The sequence below is a fragment of the Pyrus communis genome, chromosome 7, assembly GCF_041283825.1.
Source record: "Pyrus communis isolate YQ-2024b chromosome 7, ASM4128382v1, whole genome shotgun sequence".
In the NCBI taxonomy this organism is placed as follows: Eukaryota; Viridiplantae; Streptophyta; class Magnoliopsida; order Rosales; family Rosaceae; genus Pyrus; species Pyrus communis.
In genome coordinates, this window is record NC_142571.1 from 8103618 (window position 1) to 8125000 (window position 21383).

A 21383-nucleotide genomic window follows, 5' to 3' on the forward strand; every position below is an offset into this window, starting at 1 on the left:
CAATGGAATTCAATGAGTATGTTATGTATTTAAAGTTTTAGAAAGAAGGGAAATGAGAGAGAAGGGATGTGAGGTTTGGGTTGGGATTAGAACCAAAGAAGTGGTTGGGAGGATAGAGAGTTTGAAGCCATGGATCTTATGAAGCAGTGATGGGTCATATATGATCGGTTGGTTCGTATTTGATTTGATCCCTGGAATTAGGGTTTTGGAGAAAGAAAAAATGGAAGTCGAGATACTTGTTTACAAGAGATGGGATTTCGTCCCAGAAAGACACAATAATTAAATTGAAAGAGACAAGAATATTTTTTTCTTTTACAGAGATAGAGAACTGACATCAAGAAATGGGCAATCTGGCAATTTGCAGTGGGCATAAGGAAATTGGCAATCTGCGGTACATTTTTGTTTTGGTCCTTACATGTCGTTTACAAGAGGGTAAACTTGACAATAAAATTTATACTAAAATGTGGGTAGGGAAATAAGATAATGGGGGTGGGCTTATCAGCACTTTTATAAAAGGTCTTTCGCACCCACATGAGCATGTGTAGAAAGGCTAGTAGATATAAAAGGAGAACAGCAAAAAAGGGTTAAACCGCATTTTACACCACAAGGTTTGGGTCATTTGTAAAATGAGCCACGAGGTTTCAATTTTCAAATATTACATGACGTGACTTCTGAATTGCACCAATCTAACCTTCCGTCAATTTCATTGTGTAGTTATATGTTAAGTGTTGACGTGACATATGCCCACATTTGAAGCAACGTCAATACTCCAAATGGTTGTGAGGGAGATGATAATTGGCATAATGTGTTCATAATAGTTAATGTGTTCATAATAGTATGAGAGGTGATTGTGGTGGCGGGGTGATGTGTGGGTGGTGGAGGAAAAAGGATGGGGACGGTGGTAATGGTGATAGAGGTGGTGGTCATAGTAGGAATGGTGATAATGCTCATGGCAATAACTATGGTGGCGGTGATGATGAAAGTGGTGGCGGTGGGGGTGGAGATGATCATGGTAAGGTGGTGGTGGTGACCTGGTGATGAAAGTGATGATAACAATAGTCATTGCATTAAGATGGCTGGTGGAGTATATCATTAAAGAATTAGAAAAATATAAAATACATCAAAATCTTAGGGGAGAGGTTGAATTTACTATGACAAAAAACTTACATATAAAAGTACTCAAAGTCCATCAAAACCCATGACTTTTAAAATCCTTTAAAATAAATGAAATTTTGAATACATCTCGTTTTTTGTAGACTTACAAAAAGTCATAATTAAATACGACAAGATTTTCATAGACTTTTAAGAAGTCATAAATAGTGTCTATTCAATACAAGTGATTTTTATTGACTCCTTATAATTCTATATTGAATACACTAGAATTTGAGAGTCAAGCAAAATCCATCCCTAAGTCAAGTCTCACAAGAAAATTGTTAGGTCCTAATAGAATTGTCCTTCTGAGTATTTACTATGCAGTCCATTGGACTTCAAAAGTATAAATTTATGTTCTCAAAATCTACATCACCAAAGTAGAACCTCAAAAGAAGAAACTATTTGCAGAAAACTCTGAAACAAAACATGGAAGTAGCTTTGAGCCCAAGGCTTCCTCAAGAAGAGTTTTTCGAGTCCTGACCCGACAATTCTAATGTCAAATACGCAGCACAGAATTAGAATTTTGATTCCATAATCAACTGTAATCGTTCAGTGAATCTCAACATAATTAGTCACTGCTTAATTAACCACACTAACACAGAAAGTGCACCGTTAATCCAAAGCTTGTATGCATCATCCAAGACAAGAAACAAATCCTAAATCTAAAAATCTTTAGCCGGTGGATCTTCTTCGGTAAACAAGGAGAGGCGGACAGCCTTCTTTTGGTGACTGAGACAATGATGGTGGGATGTCAGGCTCTCTCGGATGAGTTGTGTAACCAAGACGGGAAGCTAAAGTCAAAAGCTCTGAACGGATATGCTGGAATTCAGGATTCTGTATTCTATCCCTCTGTTCTGTTGTCTGTTCAAAATGTGTAATGCGCTCAGTGAGGTTATCGAGATACTTCACCAATGTAACAAGACCAACATTGGTGTGTCTAGATACTCGTGAATGTGATGATTGCGAAGGCTTCTCTACAATAACCACGTCATCGTCGTCTTCTTCAGACTGTGATGATTGTGGAGGCTTGTCCACAATAATCAAATCATCCTCTTCTTCAGCCTGTGATGATTGTGGAGGCTTCTTCGCAACTGACTCTTCCCCTTTTGCCCTTCCTTTTTGTTGTTGTCCTCCACCTTCTAGCTCTCTCCATGCATGTCCAATGCTTCGCTCTTGAACAGTGGAATGTGCAGAAAGTAAGAATCGCTGCTCCTCGGATCCTTGGGCCTCTTCCTCATCACCACTTCCTTCTGTCTGTCCTCCAGCTTCTTCCCTTCTGCATGCCTTTTCAATTCTACCTATTTCAACAGGTGGCCGTGAAGTCTGCTGCTCCAAAACAGGTTGAACCTCCTCAATTTCCATTCCTTCTTGTTGTCCGGAAGATTCTTCCTCTCTCCATGCATGCGCATTTCTGCATTGTTCAAGAGGGGGCAGTGCACGCTGCTCCTGAACAACTTGAACCTCCTTGATTTCCATTCCTTTTTGTTGTCTGGAAGATTCTTCCTCGTGCACATTTATGCATCGTTCAAGAGGGGGCAGTGCAGGAAGTAAGAATCGCTGCTCCTTGGATCCATGGGCCTCTTCCTCATCACCACTCCTTCTGCATGCATGTTCAATTCTACATAGTTCAACAGGTGGCTGTGAAGACTGCTGCTCCAAAACAACTTGAACCTCAATTTCCATTCCTTCTTGTTGTCCAGAAGATTCTTTCTCTCTCCATGCATGCACATTTCTGCATTGTTCAAGAGGGGGCAGTGAACGCTCCTCAACAACTTGAACCTCCTCGTTTTCCATTCCTTCTTGTTGTCCGGAAGATTCTTCCTCTCTCCATGCACGTACATGTCTGCATTGTTCAGGAGGGCGCAGTGAACGCTGCTCCTCAACAACTTTGGACCTCCTATTCTTCACCCCTCCCTTCTGCGGCCTTCTTGTCAACAGCTTCGACTTCCTCCTCTTCTCTCCTTTTTTTGGTCTTTCCACAGCTTCATTTCTCAATCCATGTCTGATGCCGCGGAACATCAAAAACAAAATCCAAACAGGAGAAACAAGTTGGGACTTAAACCTATATTCAGATTTGTTCATCCATTAATCCATCCAAGAAAATCCATTAACTAATTGACTAACCTCATATTTGTATCCAACTTCTCCACAACCTGATGGACAGAATGCAAAATCATTTTCTTTACCTGTTTCAAGAGCAGAACAGTAAGGCCTCAATAAAAAGAATTCTTTCACATCAGATATTCTCATGTCTCCACCACAACCCTTTGTCCAAACCAGAATTGTTTAAAGTTAATGATCGCCTAATTAGGTATTGTCTCTATAAAATACATCTAAGAGAACATGGAAAAGGAAATACTAGTTGAATCAGGCAGACGCTCAGGTAAAAAGGATCTTGAATTGACACCAAAAATGAACCACCCAAATGAATACAAAAAGTACATAAAAAAGGGGAAGCTCTAGGCACAATGATTGAACAATTCATGCCAACCCAGCGGATAAAGAAAAATCCACCCATAACTCAAATTAGAACAAGTGATGTACAATTTGGTGTGACAAACCAAACGTATATCTACAAAGGACGACATACCTCCAATTTGTCCTCTTTAGCCCTGTGATTTTTTGGAAGTGTGCGGAACTCATCGGTCAACCGAATGCACTCACCGACATTTTCAGGTGAGACAAATTCAAGTGCAACTTTAATGCATGGCTGAGGAGAAATATGACATTGTCAATATTTATTCATATCTGACGTATTGAAATGATTCAAATGAACCAATCTGAACAAATTTCTTATTTAACACACAGAGCAAGAGTGCTCGATGAGAGATTGATAAGAATAGAGTTTAGACTTTCGAGAGAGAGCGTGAATGAAAATATCTCAAAGATAATAATCTTTTCTTTCAATTTTAGATGGACAACAAATTTATCACCCTCAAAATTGAAAGAACATCAATTCTGGAATGGGTCTCTTCATAACTCATTAAGAAAGCTCATGAATTGAATAGTAGGCATTGATGGTTTTGCAAGGAAAGAATCATATAATCGATAAAATACAAGTTACCTTCAAGTTTCTCACTTGGTGTGGACATCCTGCAGGAATTAAAACAGCATCTCCAAGTTTCTGGATAAATGTCCACGGTTCAATCCCTGGAAAGATAGCACAAGAATATAAGATTTATAAATTGTAACTCCGACAGACTATAAATTTAAATTCAACTACACATAAATATATATATATATATATATCTCGAAGCAACCATATTCTTCCTTCAGCTTCCTTTTGTGCTGCATTGTCAGATAAAAGGTTTGGTCGTGTATGGGATGAATAACCTGCCAAAAAAAAAAAAAAAAAGTTGGAAACACATTACCATAAACAAAAACATGAGAAAGAAACATGAGAAGGATGGCTTGGAGTCCATGATATTTAGCTCTCTCATTTTACACGAAAGTGTTTCTCCTTTATGGTGGCACTACCGTCCTGGTCATAGCTCATTTAAGTTGTAGTCCAATCCAGTATTTGAGTCCTTGTCTATTCTAGAATCACCATCATGTTTCTTTGTTCGTAGAGAACTTAAGCATATAATCAACCGCTGTGAAATAGTTCATACTCATATATGGGTTGTGTCTAGAAATAAAAGCAAGCTGAGATTTCCTTATTGGCTTATTGTCACATTTGTCGAAAGTAGTATCAAGGAAATGTTACGTTGTAAGAGTTAGGGTGCTTATGCGATTGTACTCTTTTATGACTAAGAATGCATACTTTCCCCAATATGGGATGAACCTTCACTCCCCTCTCTGTTACTCCTAGCTCATTAGCTAAACCCCAACAATTCATGAGCAACTGATTACCTGCTGCACTGGACAACAGAAAGTATGCCTGAATTCCTTGCAGTGCTTCTGAAGATAATCGTTCAGCTTAGGAACATCTTCACGCCGGAAAATATCCCATAAAGCACCACCCTCTATATTCTTTTCAGACTTGGAACCCTCTGAAAAACCTTCACCATTCAACCTAGACACACCAGAATCGCCAGACTGGTTACTATCAACATTTTCTTCCACGGTCTGAAAATTTCCAAAAATTTCCCTTCTGTCTTGTTCAATGTGCCTCTTTTTCAACCTTTTCATAGTCTCCATTTGCTTGGGAGTAAGGGGGGCCACTTCAGTAGTATTTGTCAAAATGTTCACCTGAGACAAGTTATTCAGGACAACATATATTGAAGTTACAATATGCAGAAGAGGAGAACAAAAAAGAAAGAACCCTGAGCTTGCAGAATGCTACTAAATTAAAAAATTCACCAAAAAAAGTTTTCAGCAATGATTTCTAACTAAAAAATAAAAATGCAAGAAACAAACATTACAACATATCCAATTGATTGAAATATCAAATATGACTGTAAAACCAATGGTGACGTTTCTATAAATCCTTCACATTTATACTTAATCATATCAGTACAATAACAAACCACCAACCAAAGTACTTCGACAAACCACCAACCATAAGACTCATTTGGGAAGCATAAAACTTTCCCTGGGTGTGGTGTTGAACACCTAAACAACACAGACACTGAAACACACTTCAGGCACGTTACACCAATCACAAATAAAACAGAGCATAGAACAACAAGGGGTACAACAGTGGCATGCAATTATGCGGGAGAGTTTTTTGATATTCCTAATGGAATTAATTCTTTTGACATGAAATCTATTAACCTTATAATATTTAAAATACTCCAAAATTGATAATATATCCCTTTGTTGTTTTATTTCCATAATCTTTTCAATGAAGGACATGAAAGGAGTACTTCTTCGGGGGAGTTGAGTAACTCCGAAGAGTGTTTAAATTACTCCTTCTACCGCTGAATCAGGAAAGAAGAAGTGGTTGTAGCCTTGAAAAAGATGAAGCATAGAAAAGCAGTGGGCACATATGATATACTGATCGAAGTGTGGAATGTCTTGGGAGAGACAGGTACAACATGGCTCACAAACCTTTTCAATAAGATTTTGGAAACGAAGAAGGTGCCAAATGAGTGGCGAAAAAGAACTTTGGTGCCTATCTACCAAATAAGGGCGATGTACAAAATTGCATGAACTATAGGGGTATTAAGTTAATGAGTCATACAATGAAGCTATCGAAGAGAGTAATTGAGCATAGACCGAGGCAAAAGACAGGGGTCTCAGACAATCAATTTAGGTACATGCCAGGGTGCTTAGCCATTGAGGCAATCTATCTCTTACGAAGATCGATGGAAAGATATAGAAATATGAAAAAGGATTTGCACATGGTATTTATAGATTTGGAAAAAAATGTATGATAGGGGGTCCCAAGAGAGATTCTTTGGAGGATTTTAGAGAAGAAAGGAGTACAAGTAGCATATATCCAAGTTATAAAGGATATGTATGATGGAGCAAGGACTACTGCAAGAACTCATGAAAGACAAGCCGAAAGTTTTCCCACAACTGTAGGGCTACATCAAAACTCATCTTTAAGTCTTTACCCTTTTGCATTGGTAATTGATGAGTTAACTGAACATATTCAAGATGATATTCCTTAGTGTATGCTTTTTGCAGACGATATAGTGTTGATAGATGAAACTCAGGAGGGAGTAAATGCGAAGCTTAACCTTTGGCGGGAATAAATGCGAAGCTTAACCCTTGGCGGGAAGTATTGGAATCTAAAGGACTTCGGCTAAGTAGGTCAAGAACAGAGTATATGGAGTGCAAGTTCAGGGGGAACGAAGGTGCAAATAAGTTAGGGATGAGGATTGGAGATCAAGAAGTACCAAAGAACAAACGCTTTCGCTATCTTGGATCTATCTTGCAAAAGAAGAAGAATTGGGTGGAGACCTCAATCACAAAATACAAGTTGGATGGATGAAGTGGAAGACTGCATCAGGTGTGTTGTGAAACTGTCATATGCCACTAAAGCTCAAGGGAAAATTTTATAGGACGATAATAAAACCGGCAATGCTTTATGGCACAGAATGTTGGGCAGTGAAGCATCAACATGTACACAAAATGAGTGTAGCGGAGATGAGAATGCTTCGTTGGATGTGTGGGTACACAAGAAAGGACAAGATTAGGAATGAGGATATACGAGGCAAATTAGGAGTAGCCGAAATTGAAGATAAGATGAGAGAGAATAGGTTAAGGTGATTTGGACATGTGAAACGAACATCTACAAATGCTCCAGTTACAAGATGCGAGTACAAGACAGAGGCTTACGGCCAAAGGGGTAAAGGGGTAAAGGGGTAAAGGAAGACCTAGGAAGACTTGGAAACAGACTCTAAGAAAAAATTTGGACTACTTGGATCTAACAGAAGACATGGCACAGAACCGAGCGCAATGGCGTTCTAGGATTCAAATAGCCGACTCCACTTAGTGGGATAAGGCTTTGTTGTTGTATTGTGTCACTATTGTGCTGAACCATTGTCTACAGTGTCTGTGCTTCTCAAAAACTACCAAAATGAAGAATGAAATTCAAGAGACTTGGTATGTATAACATATGATGCACAAGCCAAGAGTTAGAATTCTACAATAAAAAATAAAAATAAAAGAACAAGGACGAGAGTTTAGAATTGGTAACTCAAACATTACAGTCAGCACAAAAGTAAGGAGAACTCTAAGTCATTGTACAACTAGATCCTACTACTCTTGCACTTCATTTTCCAAATTGCTAAATTTTCATCACAGGAAAATTATTCGACAACTAGCCGGACCTCACTGAGATGCCGATTAAACAAGTCCTAGATACAAGTATAAGTATGAAAAACTTCCAAAAAGAGACAGAGAAGCAAACTGCAAACCAGCTTTGTAGATTTTGACTCCAAAATTATGTCCAGGTAGTAAACCGATATGTACTCCAGTGAAGATTCAAACATATAAGAAAGGTCAAATGGACCGTGAACACAGCTAGATGCAAACCCAAAGAGGATAAAAATAGCAGTAATGTAGAACAGCCAAACACACCACATCACAGCAATTGTAGTGAAGCTTGGTTGCAGAGTCTCCACGTCCAAGCTCCTGGGAAACACCATAAGCAATATACATCTTCGGCCCCATATCTGGCTTTACACATCCCATAGGCAAATTCACAGCAAGATTCAAAACGCCTCTGCGGGGGTGAGTATATTCCTTAAATGGCAAGCAACAAATGAACTCAGCACAGTGACGAGGAACACGCTTCTGACAAGATTCATCCAGGGATGGATCATTGAGTTTCAGCATCTGAGGCCACATTTGCCTATCAAAACAGCCTTTTGAATATCCAGTAAAAAATTGGCGGATATTGATATCTAGCTGCATTTCATATAACATATAGTTTACAAATCAAAATCAAAGGTATCAAACCATCAAGAATAATTACAGCTTTTTGCAGTTTCAAACAAAGACTGATTCTATACTATGAGTGAAAAAAATGGAAAGATATCTACAATGCCTAATCAATTGCTTGAATAAGAACTCCCTTTCTGCAGTAATCTGTAACAGATTTAGAACTTACATAAGTCTGAACAAAACCCAAAACTCTACGTGATCTAATAAGTAATCGAATCTTCCTAATTTCAGAGTTTGAGGGATTAATTTAACTTTCTTTTGTGCTTAATTCTTACTTTTGTACATAATAAATTGTAAGCTTAATTTTTTTTTTTTTTTTTTACTCGGTTCATAGTTAATTATACCGAACACCACTCCACCTATATTTGTTGTCTCCTCTTTGATTAATGAGTCACACTACTCTACACTAACATAAAAATATAGACTCTGCCATATGTAGAAACAAAAAAACTTGGAACTCAAGGCTCATGAGCAAAGGAACGCTTATTACAAGAATTTATAATTTAAGCCAGTGACCAAAATCTGTACTTATTCAAACTGTGCAAAGCAGTAAAATAAGAACCCAGCAATAGTTCACCACCATAGTTTCCAAACCCCTGAATTGATGACAACCACATATATAGATACTTCTTAGCATTCTCTTGCTAGAACTTTAAAAAGTGAAAGAGATTAAAACATCATAACCAGTAGTAAGCAACTGAAAAAACAAGTGCAATTTTTTTTATTTTTTATAAGAACACAAGAGTTAATAAAATAAAGAACCATGTACAAGGTACAAAAGCTTGGTAGACAAATGATACTAACCTCACACCAATCCAAGCAATCAATGACCTTCACTTGATTGACATGCCTATTATTTTTGAGTTTATCATGCCTAGTATGTTGCTGACGACAAGCGCGCCACATGACCAATGGTTCCCAGCTTAAACCTGATGCAGTGTCAAGCACATTGCTCACAATCACAGGCTCACCTCTGATCCAATGACATTGAAAATGCTTAAAATCTTCATGTTGAATATCAGTAGCTCTTGGACAGTACAAATAGTTGTCATCCGATCCCTCTCGAGAAGCTGCTTCCCTTAACTTATTGCTGCTCATGTCAACACCACTGACAGAGTTGCAACATGAACACTGATGTGCAGAAGTTCCAGCCGCATGCATAAGTTTGTAAGTTTGAGCAATTCCTTCAGCTTTCTTCACCAACTCTCTGACGTGATTTTCGGCAAACATGCATCTCAATTCTAGAAAACTATGACCGCAACCATCCATGTTTTTTGGGGGGCAAACAATGCTTCCATCTGAATTTGCTTTCCAGTCATATGTTGACCCTGCATGACACTTGGTGTTAACTTCAGAAGGCAGATCTACTGTATCCCCTTTTCCACCATGCAAATAGTCTAGGCCCTGATTGATATATTTAATAATCACTTCCTCTCTAGCTCCCAGCAGGCATCCATCTCGAATTTCTCGGCAACAGATGAGGCAAAGATCATATGAGCATAGAGGACAGCTTCTGTGTAAATCAACAATAGAAGTTTTGCAGTTGTTGCTGAAAAAGGAAAACAAAAAGGTCAAATCTGAATGCTTAGTAGGTATATGGAAGAAAATTAATTTAGAAGAGTTACGGTAAAGGCTCTACCAGTATGCACGCTCATCCTCAAGGCAGTCTGAACTCTGTATCTTTAGCTCTGAAATAGAAAGCCCTGTCCATGTGAACATCCAAAAGCAAGTTACAAGAATGCAAAATGTTCCACCAAAATTTTGTATGTTAGGTCTTTCATATAAAGGGTAACAAACTCATGCTTATCACATCTTCTGTGAACTGGTAAGACAATTTCACGTGTTTCTCCATGGGAAACAGATCCATCCAAGATTCAACAGTGGCCTCAACTAACAAAATCGGAATGACAAAAAATGAATGTAATGTACTGAAAACTAAAATATATAGCTACTTATATGTGCACAAGCGTGTGAAAAGGTCTTTTTCACCAGAAAGTTCTTCACACAAAGGCATCTTCTAATCATACACTCCTCAGCCAAAAAAAAAAAATTCTTCGTTGCGGTCATCTGAAAACAAAGTTATAACCATGTCCTTTTCAAAATATTAGATAAGATTGGGAAGTTTTGAAAATCTTTTGGGTGGAGTTATAAAGGGGCACAATTAGAGAAATAGAAAAACCTTGAATTCCATTTATGTCCCCAACAAACAATATTGCAAATTGCAAATAAGACTCAAGTCAATTCATTTTTATGCACAAAAACCAAACTTTTTCTCCAATTTTCTTGCAACATGATCTAGTGGCCTAGAATTTGTAAATAAATTTCTTGAAACGTCAACAATGTTAGCATATCAGACTATTGGAAAAATACTTTCAATCAAATCCTTGACACTTTTCAAATTCTGCTTTTCTGGGTTTGTTTCAGAAGATTCAAAGAACATAAATAGACACTAGCTGCCTAAATAATTCCGGCCACCTTAAACAGTCATTAAGTGAGCAGCTGAACTGCAATCATATTTCAATAGTAAGTTTCAATATTTTACTAAGAGCGTCTGTGCTTTTGACAGTTTTTTGAGATTCTTGTTTATGAATTCCTTGGCTCCAACAGTTTTAGAGAAAATTCCAGTCCCTGTATCTGCATCATCAACCCACCCCATCAAAGGAGTTGCAGGTTAATGAGTTTAAACACCTGTCTGACAAAGAGAGAATATACCTTGTCTTGTAGCCTCCATTTCCATCTCGGTCATTTGTTCATCATTAATCCTTTTCAAGAATGGAAGCAATGTTTGAACCAAATACATAGAGTGCTCAACCCTTTCATCTTCGGAAATGTTGAATTCAAGGTTCCTCAAATACTACATAAAAAACCATAAAATTTTATCAAACTTCCTCTTAAGTAATGAACAAGGAAAAATCCAGGAGACGTCCAGCAAAGGTAAACTGACCTGAGAAGGTTTATGTAAGCATACTGTGCAATTGCAATTTTGACGGCATACAGGACAAGCCTCAGCAATGGCATCCTCTGACATTTGAGGATACCTACATAAAACAAAATTTTGATAATACAAGGTAGTCATAAAAACTAAGTAAAAAGTTCATTTAATTGCAATATTTGGAGTCCTAGAACCACACGTAGAAAGTTGATTTTAAAATGTTTATCAACACTGAGCAAATTCCCGGAAGTCCATATATGTTGCTTGACTTCATAATAAATGAAGGTAAAACAAATGGATTAAGAATTACAAATCAGAATGAATTAGCAATCCAGCTAAGCACCTTACATGTTTCGACAAACAACATTTCAAGATACATGTACTGGATTGTACCAAGACAAAGCCACTTCAAACTATTGTGGCTAGTCAATAAGATTAATTCAAACAATCCAACATCCTTCACAAGTTAGAATCAGAAAGACTGAGCAAATAGATGTTTACCAAGATTGTATGCAAGGGATACAAAACCGCTTTCTTTTACACAATCTGCACCGAACAACCCTACCCTTGTCATTCCTCTGACATTGATGGCAAGACAAAGACATCTCCTGAACAAACTGTTAGAGATCCAAAATCAGATATTACATAATCACACATAAAAAAAATAAAAAAAAGGAACAATCACAAAACAGAGAATTACAAATATCATACTTTTGAACTCTGCTTATTTACGCATTCTGCACTCACAGACTTCTCGACTCCCCTTGCAGACCCCTTGACTTTCTCACTTGTACTGCGTTCCTCACCCGAAGCTCCATGAAATTCCTCACCACCAATACCACTACGCCCTTGTCCTTCACCTTCTTTCAAATCCAACACACCAACCCCACAATCTTCCTCGTTCCCCGGACCCACTGTAGGACCCCATTTCTCACCATTCCGAGCCCCATTTGCACTACTGGTTCGGGCATTTTTGCTTCCTCCGCCTTCACCTTGCACATCTTTCTCAGCCACCAAGTATCTGGCCCTCCTCCTCCACGACCCGCCATGTTTCTTCAAAGTTGGAGCTACCCAATCATCTTTACCCGCCAAATCTCTGCCCCTCTTCCTACCACGCTTCCTCCCTTTTTTTCCATCACTTTGAATTCCCAGAAATCCCTCACCTTTCTCCGAACCACCGCCATTTCCCCCCAAGCTTGTTTCTGGGTTTTTCCCCATCACTCTCAGCTCGCCTACAGCTTCCGACTCTTGCCTCTTCGAAGAAAACTGAGCAATGGGTTGTGTGCGGAAGGGTTTTTCTCCAAAGGAAAGTTCAAAATCTTTGGGCACAGATCAACAAGGCTAACGCTTGAAGATTGAGAGCTCCTACCGCCGTCGGCCACCGTCGTCAGCTATGCGTGACCACCATGAGGAAGAACATTGCACTGAAAAGCCTTTGTCCTCTAGTTCTCGGCTCCACTGCACCACCATAAACCCTACTCACAGAGTCTGTCACGCTGTTGAAGCTTTTTCTGCAATGAAAGCTTGTGCCGTACTCCAAGTTTTTCATCCCCTATTTTCTTTTTCTTGTCTTTTTTGTTTTTATAGAAATTTGTAAGATAATTATTTTTCAAAATTTCAATTCTTGAAACTTGAAATGATTATTTTTCAGCAGTATACAGAATGCCGTCAATATCTAATTACTATGTCTTTAATCATTTCCGGCAATGTGATTGATATGTAATTTTCATGGTTTAGTAATTTTGGATTTGGATCCTCTCCAGATCCTCTCCCTGGGAATCTTGGGGATCAAGGCACAAGGACGGTTTATCAAAGATCGTGCGGTCATAATTAAATGATTTTTACGCAAATATTGCTTTACTTTTAAAAATTATAAAAAGCATTTAATTGTGTCCGCATGATCTTTGATGAACGATCATTGTGCCTTGATCCCCGGGATCCCCAAGGAGGGGATCCGGAGAGGATCCAAATCCAGTAATTTTTTATTTATAAATAATCAGTTTTGTTGTAGATATAATTTACTGAACAATTATAGAGGCAGAGAGAGAAAGTGCATCATAGAGAGAGAGAAAGAGAAATGTGTAATTATGAAGTGTTTGTGTCTTTATTTAAGGAAAACTAACGAAAAGTAAAAAAAAACTTTAATTTTAATGAAAAATGACACATCAAGATGTAGTTAATACTATCAGGGAAATGTAAAAATATGATTTTTTGTTAAAAGTGAATAATACCGGGAGTGTTTCGTTAAAACTCCCCTTTATTTATAGTAATAGGGAAGGTTAAATATTTAATCTAATAGGATTACAACTCTAATATGATAATTTTAACTTTAGAGAATATTTCAAGGTATCCTCAGATACACTATGATTTATACAATCACATTACTTATCTAGTAGGACTGCAACACTCCCTCTTGAGTGTGTAAATACTCAAACAAATGGCGCATCAGGTCTTCATCAATGAAGTAAGTACGGTTGATGAAGTCGTTGACACAATAACCGAATGCGAGTCTCAAATCTACGAAATAATGCATAAAAGGTAAAACTCACAAAACATCGTTATGATAAAACCTAAGGTGGAAGAAAAACCATAGGGAAGGTTAACTCTAATATGATAATATTTAACCCCAAAAAATATTCTAGTATATTCCTAGATACATTAAGATTTACACAATTACATTCATAATCTCATAGAACTGCAACAAGTTTTATTATTTTATCTTTTGAAAGCTTCAGTTTATTAAGATTTCACTGCGCAAATAATTAACTCACTTATTTTCCTTTTGTTTGGTTGTCTCAAGTTGTGGGGCAGTTGAAAAAATTGGGATAGACATAAATGAAGAGTGAATGAATGTGTGATGGAAAACCTATGACCGTACGACATGGTGCTACAAAGTAATGTATTTTAATATGAATGAATTAATAATAATTTCATCTTATGACAATTACATCGAAAAATTTCGTCCCTCTAATTTTTCCTATTTACTCTTCACACATGAGTTGTGGCTTAATGTCTTGTTATTTTGAAAGTAATCAAAGTTATCCTCACACATCTAGTTAATTGATTATAAACCTTCTAATTACAAATGATAGTAGAAAGTAAGGAGGCACAAGAAAAACAATGTCAGTGAAAAGATAATAAGCATTTTATAACTATATTTTACCCCTTTCAAAATGGAGGTGATTTTTAAAATCGACCATGAGATTTTAATTTTTTTCACATTGTAGCTTAAGGTTTTAAAATTTGTATCAATTTGCACATTTTACCTCTTTGAACATCTAATCATCCATTAAATTGATGTGTTTTTGGTTAATATGGTGGAAATGTGTCTCATATGTTAGCCTATATAAGAATCTCAAGCTCACCATGTCATTAATTTAATGAATCATCGTACAATCAATCAGACCAAGGGCACAAATTTAAACAATCTCAATACTTTAGTGAGCAATATGAAAAAATTAAAACTTTATAATCCATTTTAAAAATCAGCCCAAACCTGGTGGGTGTAAAATGAAGTCAAACCAAAATTTTATATGAAAGTGAATTTTCAATTTTTTAAAGCAATTGTAATTTGTGAGATCTATAGTTAAGGAATCATAAAATGGCTCCTTCCAATTGTTTTACACAATTCCCATGCCCAGTATCTTCAAGTTAATAAAAAGGGAAATTGTAGTAATGGTCTTTCAACTTTAACTTAATTGGAGTAAATATTTTTCAACTAAAAATGTGTGACCGTTGGTCCCTTAACTCATCTAAACGTGCACTTATGATCATTTTTGTCAAATCCGTTAGAACTTCCATCAAAATGAGTGAGACGAATGAAAGGGGCAAATATGGAGAAATGGTCTCTCAACTTTAACTCAATTGTAACAATGGTCCTTCCAACATGACTCATTTTGACGAAATTCATACGGAGTTGATGAAAAGGATCGTAACTGCACATTTTGATAAGTTATGGGACCAATGGTCACATATTTTTAGTTGAGTGACCATCCTTCAATTAGGTTAATGTTGAGGGACCATTTCTATAATTTTCTCTAATAAAAACGGTTTATAATGGTAGTTTCTAGCAACATTTCAAATATTAGGCTTCACTTACTTAGATGCTGAATTCAATACCTAATTATTTGGTATGGCTTACACCTAAATCTCCCACCCTCTAGAGTATGGGGAAAACAGAAGAAGATGGTTTTCTATTCGTCAATTGCAAATCTAGAGATCTTTCCCATGATGTGAAATTTTGTTTGATTACTCGGACGACGGTGTTTCCATACGTTGTACTTTGAAAATGTAGTTAGATCAGTAGAGAATAAAGAACCAGGGCGTTGCAAGTTAGACCTTCTCGCCTTCTTCTCTTCTGCCTTCATGTGCTCCAGCTCCTTCCTCCCTCCATACACAAGTGACACAACCAATGATGTTGTTCAGAAGGGGGTGGGGATGGGGAAGGCGGCTGCTCAAAAACTTGTGCATCCTCCTCTTCTCCCCTTCCATCTTCATGTTCTCCGGCTCTTTCCTCTCTCCAAGAAAGGGCAATGTCATGTACTTCAGCAGGGGGCGGGGAAGGTTGCTGCTCGAGAACTTCGGCATCCTCTTCTTCCTCGCTTCCTCCTTGTTGTCCTACAGTTCCTTCCTCTATGCATTCATTACCAATGGAAGTTAGTTCAACAAGGGGTGGTGAAGGTGTTTGCTCAAAAACTTGGACCACTTTATCTTCTGAATGCTACTACTCGACAACTTGTACCTCCTCTTTTTCCATTCCATCTTGCCTTCCTCCATCTTCTTCCTCTCTCAATTCACACCCAATGCTATATCGTTCAACGGGAAGCTGTGAAGTTTGCTCATCAACAGCTTCAACCACCTCCTCTCTGTTTCTCTCTCTACAAAATGAGAAATGAGGGTTGAAATTTTTGGGTAACCTAGAAGCAATTTGGTAATTGTAAGTGTAGGATTTATCTTATGTGACAAATAAATATCAAAGGATATTCCACCCACATGAGTATATTAACCTCCTAATTATCTATGTGATAATTAGATGAAAATCAAGAGATATTCATATTAGAATATACTTGGGATATTCATATTAGAATATACTTGGAATTTTCATGGGTTTTTTCAGTCTTTGTACACTTTTCTCATCCACTATATAAAGGAGGCTTTGGAGAAGAGAGAAACAATATAAGAAACACAAGCTTTTCCATAGTTCAAATATTCTAGTTAGGTCTTTAGAGCTATCACTTTCGGCTCTAGGTCTTGGGAGGCGAAAACCAAGGGGCAACTCGATATACCGTAGCCAACCCGACGACCTGCAAGGTTCTAGACGTGCACGGAGGGCCAAAGCAATTGTTCATGTTTGGAGGAGCATGTTGAGATTCGAACTTCCGCATAAAAGGTACACACGTCCTTTCGAATTTATTTATAGTCTTCCAACAGTAAGTTTTAGAAAAATTCTATTTCTGTCATATTGTTGGATTTTTCAAGAAGATGGGTCATTTTGGCAATTTCCTAAAAAAAATTCAAATTTATATTATGACACTTGGGTTTATCAACCCATGTTCCTGGCACATTGAAAAAATTCTCCTTTGCTTGAAAAGATGTTTTCAAGTGCCGGATACTCCACATGTCATAATATTAGCGAAGGATATGACGATATATTTTTTCGTGTTTCTCCACTTGTATTATGATACGTGACACTTTGAAAATTTTCTTATTTTGCATTTCTTAAAAGTCTATTCAATTTGCAAGTGGTAAATTGTTCTAGTGCATAGTTTTTTTATTTATTTATTATTATTATTATTATTTAAGAACCTGTTCGGGATTTAAACTCTCCATACACTTAGGATAGTTTTAAATATTTTTGTTGAATTACAATTTTGGACTTAATGATTTGCACTGTCCTTTGATACAAGTGATGTTGGATAGGGGAAAATTGAACTCGAATGCAACCGTTGAGTAGGGGCAAATCGAACTCGGGTGCAACGACGAAGTAGGAAAAAAATGAATTCAGATGTAAGGTGAATTAATGCTTTTAACTAATTAAACTACAAATTCCTTACATTTATAATGACCTTCACCTCGAATTATGGCTTATTTGTTTCACATGTGGGTCCTTTTCAAATAAAATGTTCATGCTCATTTAGGCCATTACAAGTTTTTTCCTTTACTATCACAAAAAATGCATGAATAAGACTAAGATCATCTTCAATAGTAACCTAAAACCTAAAAATATTTAGCTCAGAAAATTTAGGTTTTAGTCCAGAAATAGTTTTTCTATTCCAACCTTTCTGACCTAAAATTTTAGCCTCAGATTATCAAAGAATGAATTAAGGCTTTTTTTTTTTAAATTAACTTTAAAAAAAAATTATGTAGACTATCCTAAATTAATTTTATGAACATTTTAATCTAAAAATATTTAAATTCCGATAAATTTTGAAAAATCACTAAATTGAAAATCATGATAAACCACATAAACTTAATACCAACGACATTTAATAAACCACATAAACTTAAAAAATAAAAAAAACAATCAATAAACCACATAAACTTAATACAATCGAAAACTCATGGACTACATAAACTTAATAATGATATCCACCATCTTGACTTGGTGATGGACTTGGGTGATAGTCTTGAGATGAATCATCATCTTGAAATATACTCATTGTGGCATTCCTTCATAAAATTTCATTTTGCTTACCACGTAAGTATCTCTTCCTCTTTGAAGTGTATTTGTCAAGGTTCTCCATTATCAAATTAGTTTCGTACCTTTCATCTCCTTATCCCCTTCTTCCTTCATGGCCAAAAGCATTTGGGCCGGTTCTTCTTGCCGACGGCACTGGTTTTCGTTCATTATTACCATTTAGCTAGCAAATTGGGCACATGTCGGATCTTGGGACTTCCCTTTTCTCTTTGCTCCCTTTTTCTTATCTCTACCTGGGGGCCTTGCAAAAGAAGAAGTTGGGGTCATTTGTTCAACACCTTCATTGTCGGCAAAATTCACACCTTCATTAACATCATTTGGAGGTGGGGCTTCACTATGAAATAATATTCCACATTGTTGGTTCTCATCGGTTTCCCACCTCAGACAATCCTTGAGGATATTCCAAGCATGATGCAACTTAAAAGCTTGATTTTTTTGTGTAGTTCTTGTCTTGTAAATTGCCATTACTTTGTCACCCTATGCAACAAATAAATAAAAACAATTAGTTGCAAAATACTATTATGTACATGACAACTAAAATATTAACAAATAAACTCACAATTTCTGAGGCGCCCATTCCACCGATCATAAACACCGCCAACTTCCCTTTGACCGACGTTGGAGTTTTCATGGAACTTATCAACGATTTTACCCCTCAAAACCTTTCTATTTTGGTTCGTGCCGACGGCACCATCTTCGCTAACAGAAATCCATGCCAAATATAAAGCAATATCTTCGTCAAAGGTCCAATTACGACCTCTAACATGCTCTTTTTCCATCTTGAAAAATTTGGAAATGAGAAGAAATGGTAGAAAGAAAAATTGGAAGAATTGTAGGAGAAAAGTGAGTTTTGTGTGGATGTTTGAACAAATACATAGGTATTTATAGAGTTTTTGGTTGAATTTTAAGTTAAATAATTGTTTTAAATTATTTTAGCCGTTGGATTTAAATTTGGACCGTTAGATCTTTTTTTTTTTACCGTTAGATTTGATTATATTCGATCTAAGCCGTTGGATTCAATAAATATATAAATATAAAACTAAAAAAAAAAATTTGAACTTGGACCGTTGGATTAACCAACGGCCCATTTAAATCCAGCCGTTGGATTGAAAAAAAGTAGCCGTTGGGCTACATAATTGACTGACACCCGGGGGACAACCCCACGTGGGTGGGCTCGGCTTATATCCCTCTCTGGCACGTGCAAGGATGATTTCACTGTGTGGGCGATTGGACGCTGGGCAGTGGGCTTCACAGCCCCTGTTTCAGTCTCAGTTGGTGGGACCCATTTTGCTTTGTGACCTAAAATTGGGCTGGTATTTGGCCTCAGAATAAGTTTTAGGTTTTAGGTTAATTTTAGGTCATGGGTTGGAGTAGATTTTTTTTTGGGGGGGGGGGATTTTAGGTTTTAGGTCATTGTTGGAGAAGGTCTAATGGTTCTATATTTGAAAATATTTATTCCATCATTTGGTTCACATAAGTATCTAGATCCGTAAGCAAACAAACCCTAAAATGCGAGATGATATATATAAATCTCTAAGGAAGGGTTTTTCTCCAATACACAACAAAATTATACCATAAGTTGTTGAAAATATTTATTTCATTGGTTCACGTAAGTATCTTAATCCGTGAACCAAATAGACGACCTGTGAGATGATATATTTAAATTTCGAACAAAGATTTTAGCTTAATACACAATAAAATCAGTGCACATATTGAATAAGAACCGTTTGATTAATTAATCTAACGATTCTTATTCAGTTGTGCAAATTAAATGTGCAGTTTTGATGTGCACTACATAAACCTTTTTTGGACTAATGCATGTCTGCTCAACCCCAATTTATCTTTTTAAACTTTTGCTGCAATTTTTAGCTCTGTCACAACCAGCTTATTCCATCTCCAGCATTCCTTTCGTTAAATTTCCCTAACACATGATAAGGTGCAATAGATACATCTCTGTCAATGCAACTAACGAACCGAAACAAAACATGATGAAAAATTATTTATTCACACTTCAGCAAAAGGATTAGCAAACAAATATCCACTCTTAAAACTTTTAAAAATAAATTAAAACCGACTATAATCGAAACCAATCAAAACCCTCCACTGAAAAAATCCAACCACATCATTCATGTGTATGAGACTTCACATGAAAGCAAGATAATCAGATATGTTTATGAAAGCTTGACATTAGAATCAGATATGGCATGCACGAGAACTTCGGCGTCCTCCTCTTCTCCCTGCTGTGTGAATTCTGATATACATGAACGGTCAATGTTGTGTACTCTAACGGGGGGCAGAGAAGTCTGCCACTCAAGAACTTCGGCATCCTCTTCTTCTCCCTGCTGTGTGAATTCTGATATACATGAACGGTCAATGTTGTGTACTCCAACAGGGGGCAGAGAAGTCTGCCACCCAAGAACTTCGGCATCCTCTTCTTCTCCCTGCTGGGCTACAGTTCCTTGTCTCCATGCATGTCCAATGCTATGTAGTTCGACAGGGGACGGGGAAGGCTGCTGCTCGAGAACTGCAGCATCCTCCTCTTCTCCCTGTTGTTCTGCGTTTCCTTTTTCTCTCATTCCATGATCATTGGATCGCAGTCCAGCAAGGGTCGCTGAAGGCGTATAAAAAACATGAAGCATTTCGTCCTCACCCCTTAATTCGTGCTGAAACCTAAAAAACAAAATTCAAAGAGGAAAATCCAATAAAACAAATAAGAACACGCCGTTTGCAAATTGATCCATCAATTTATGGATCATTGCAATATTACTTCCTACTTCAACTGGACCTTTGCATGTCTGTATATGACAATACTAGTGTTTCTTATTTTAAGCACTAATTGGTGTCGCTCGGTGTCTCTAAATCAAGAAATTACTTTCGGTTCATAATACTCGATGAGATCAAACAAAACAACCTTTTGAATTGTTATATGTAGCGATTCCAACCCCATGTAAGCATTCATAAATCGTGATATCAACAAAGGATCGAAAGAGGGAAAAAAAAAGGATGGTCCTGTCATGTCTTATTTTCAATGCCACAGCTGTTAAGGCATAAAAACGAAATGGCAGGCTACACCGCTGCAGCCATGCATTGGCTCATGAGGCACAAACTTAATGAGACCATGAATCGAATGTTCGATAAGAAGTTTAAGAGTACCAAGCCGTAAGATACTAAGAAGGATATGTTGAATAAGAAGAGTATCCAAGATAACTCTAATGATCCCAAGAAGAAGAAAATAGAGCACACTCTTAAAGAAAGCTCACAAAA

At 37.2% G+C, this 21383-nt stretch overlaps 2 protein-coding genes across 2 annotated transcripts in view; both read right to left on the minus strand.

Annotated features, from left to right (window-relative positions):
• Nucleotides 1–1653: 1653 nt before the first annotated feature.
• On the minus strand, nucleotides 1654–12976 carry LOC137735285 (lysine-specific demethylase JMJ26-like). Its single transcript, XM_088697921.1, has 13 exons — nucleotides 12134–12976; nucleotides 11924–12039; nucleotides 11435–11528; nucleotides 11203–11344; nucleotides 10130–10193; nucleotides 9295–10039; nucleotides 8125–8454; nucleotides 5005–5343; nucleotides 4413–4485; nucleotides 4217–4302; nucleotides 3743–3862; nucleotides 3277–3338; nucleotides 1654–3154 (listed from the first exon to the last, which is right to left on the minus strand). Exons 1-13 carry the CDS (start codon nucleotides 12638–12640, stop codon nucleotides 1825–1827), a joined length of 4008 nt encoding a protein of 1335 aa, XP_088554047.1. The 5' UTR covers nucleotides 12641–12976; the 3' UTR covers nucleotides 1654–1824.
• Nucleotides 12977–20290: 7314 nt separating this feature from the next.
• Nucleotides 20291–21383, minus strand: part of LOC137734221 (lysine-specific demethylase JMJ26-like) — a 15977-nt gene continuing 14884 nt past the window's right edge. The window contains exon 12 of the mRNA XM_088697354.1: nucleotides 20291–20789. Within this exon, the coding sequence (XP_088553480.1) occupies nucleotides 20291–20789 (499 nt within the window). The remainder of the gene's footprint in view (nucleotides 20790–21383) is intronic.

Bases quoted from the DNA above. Each gene is read 5' to 3' on its own strand.
- LOC137735285 (XM_088697921.1), bottom strand. From the start codon at position 12,640: ATGGGGAAAAACCCAGAAACAAGCTTGGGGGGAAATGGCGGTGGTTCG. The intron at 12,040-12,133 runs GTATGATATTTG...GATCTCTAACAG, and splicing joins TAAATAAGCAGAGTTCAAAA to TTTGTTCAGGAGATGTCTTT. The intron at 5,344-8,124 runs GTGTGTTTGGCT...AACTTGTCTCAG, and splicing joins ACTACAATTGCTGTGATGTG to GTGAACATTTTGACAAATAC.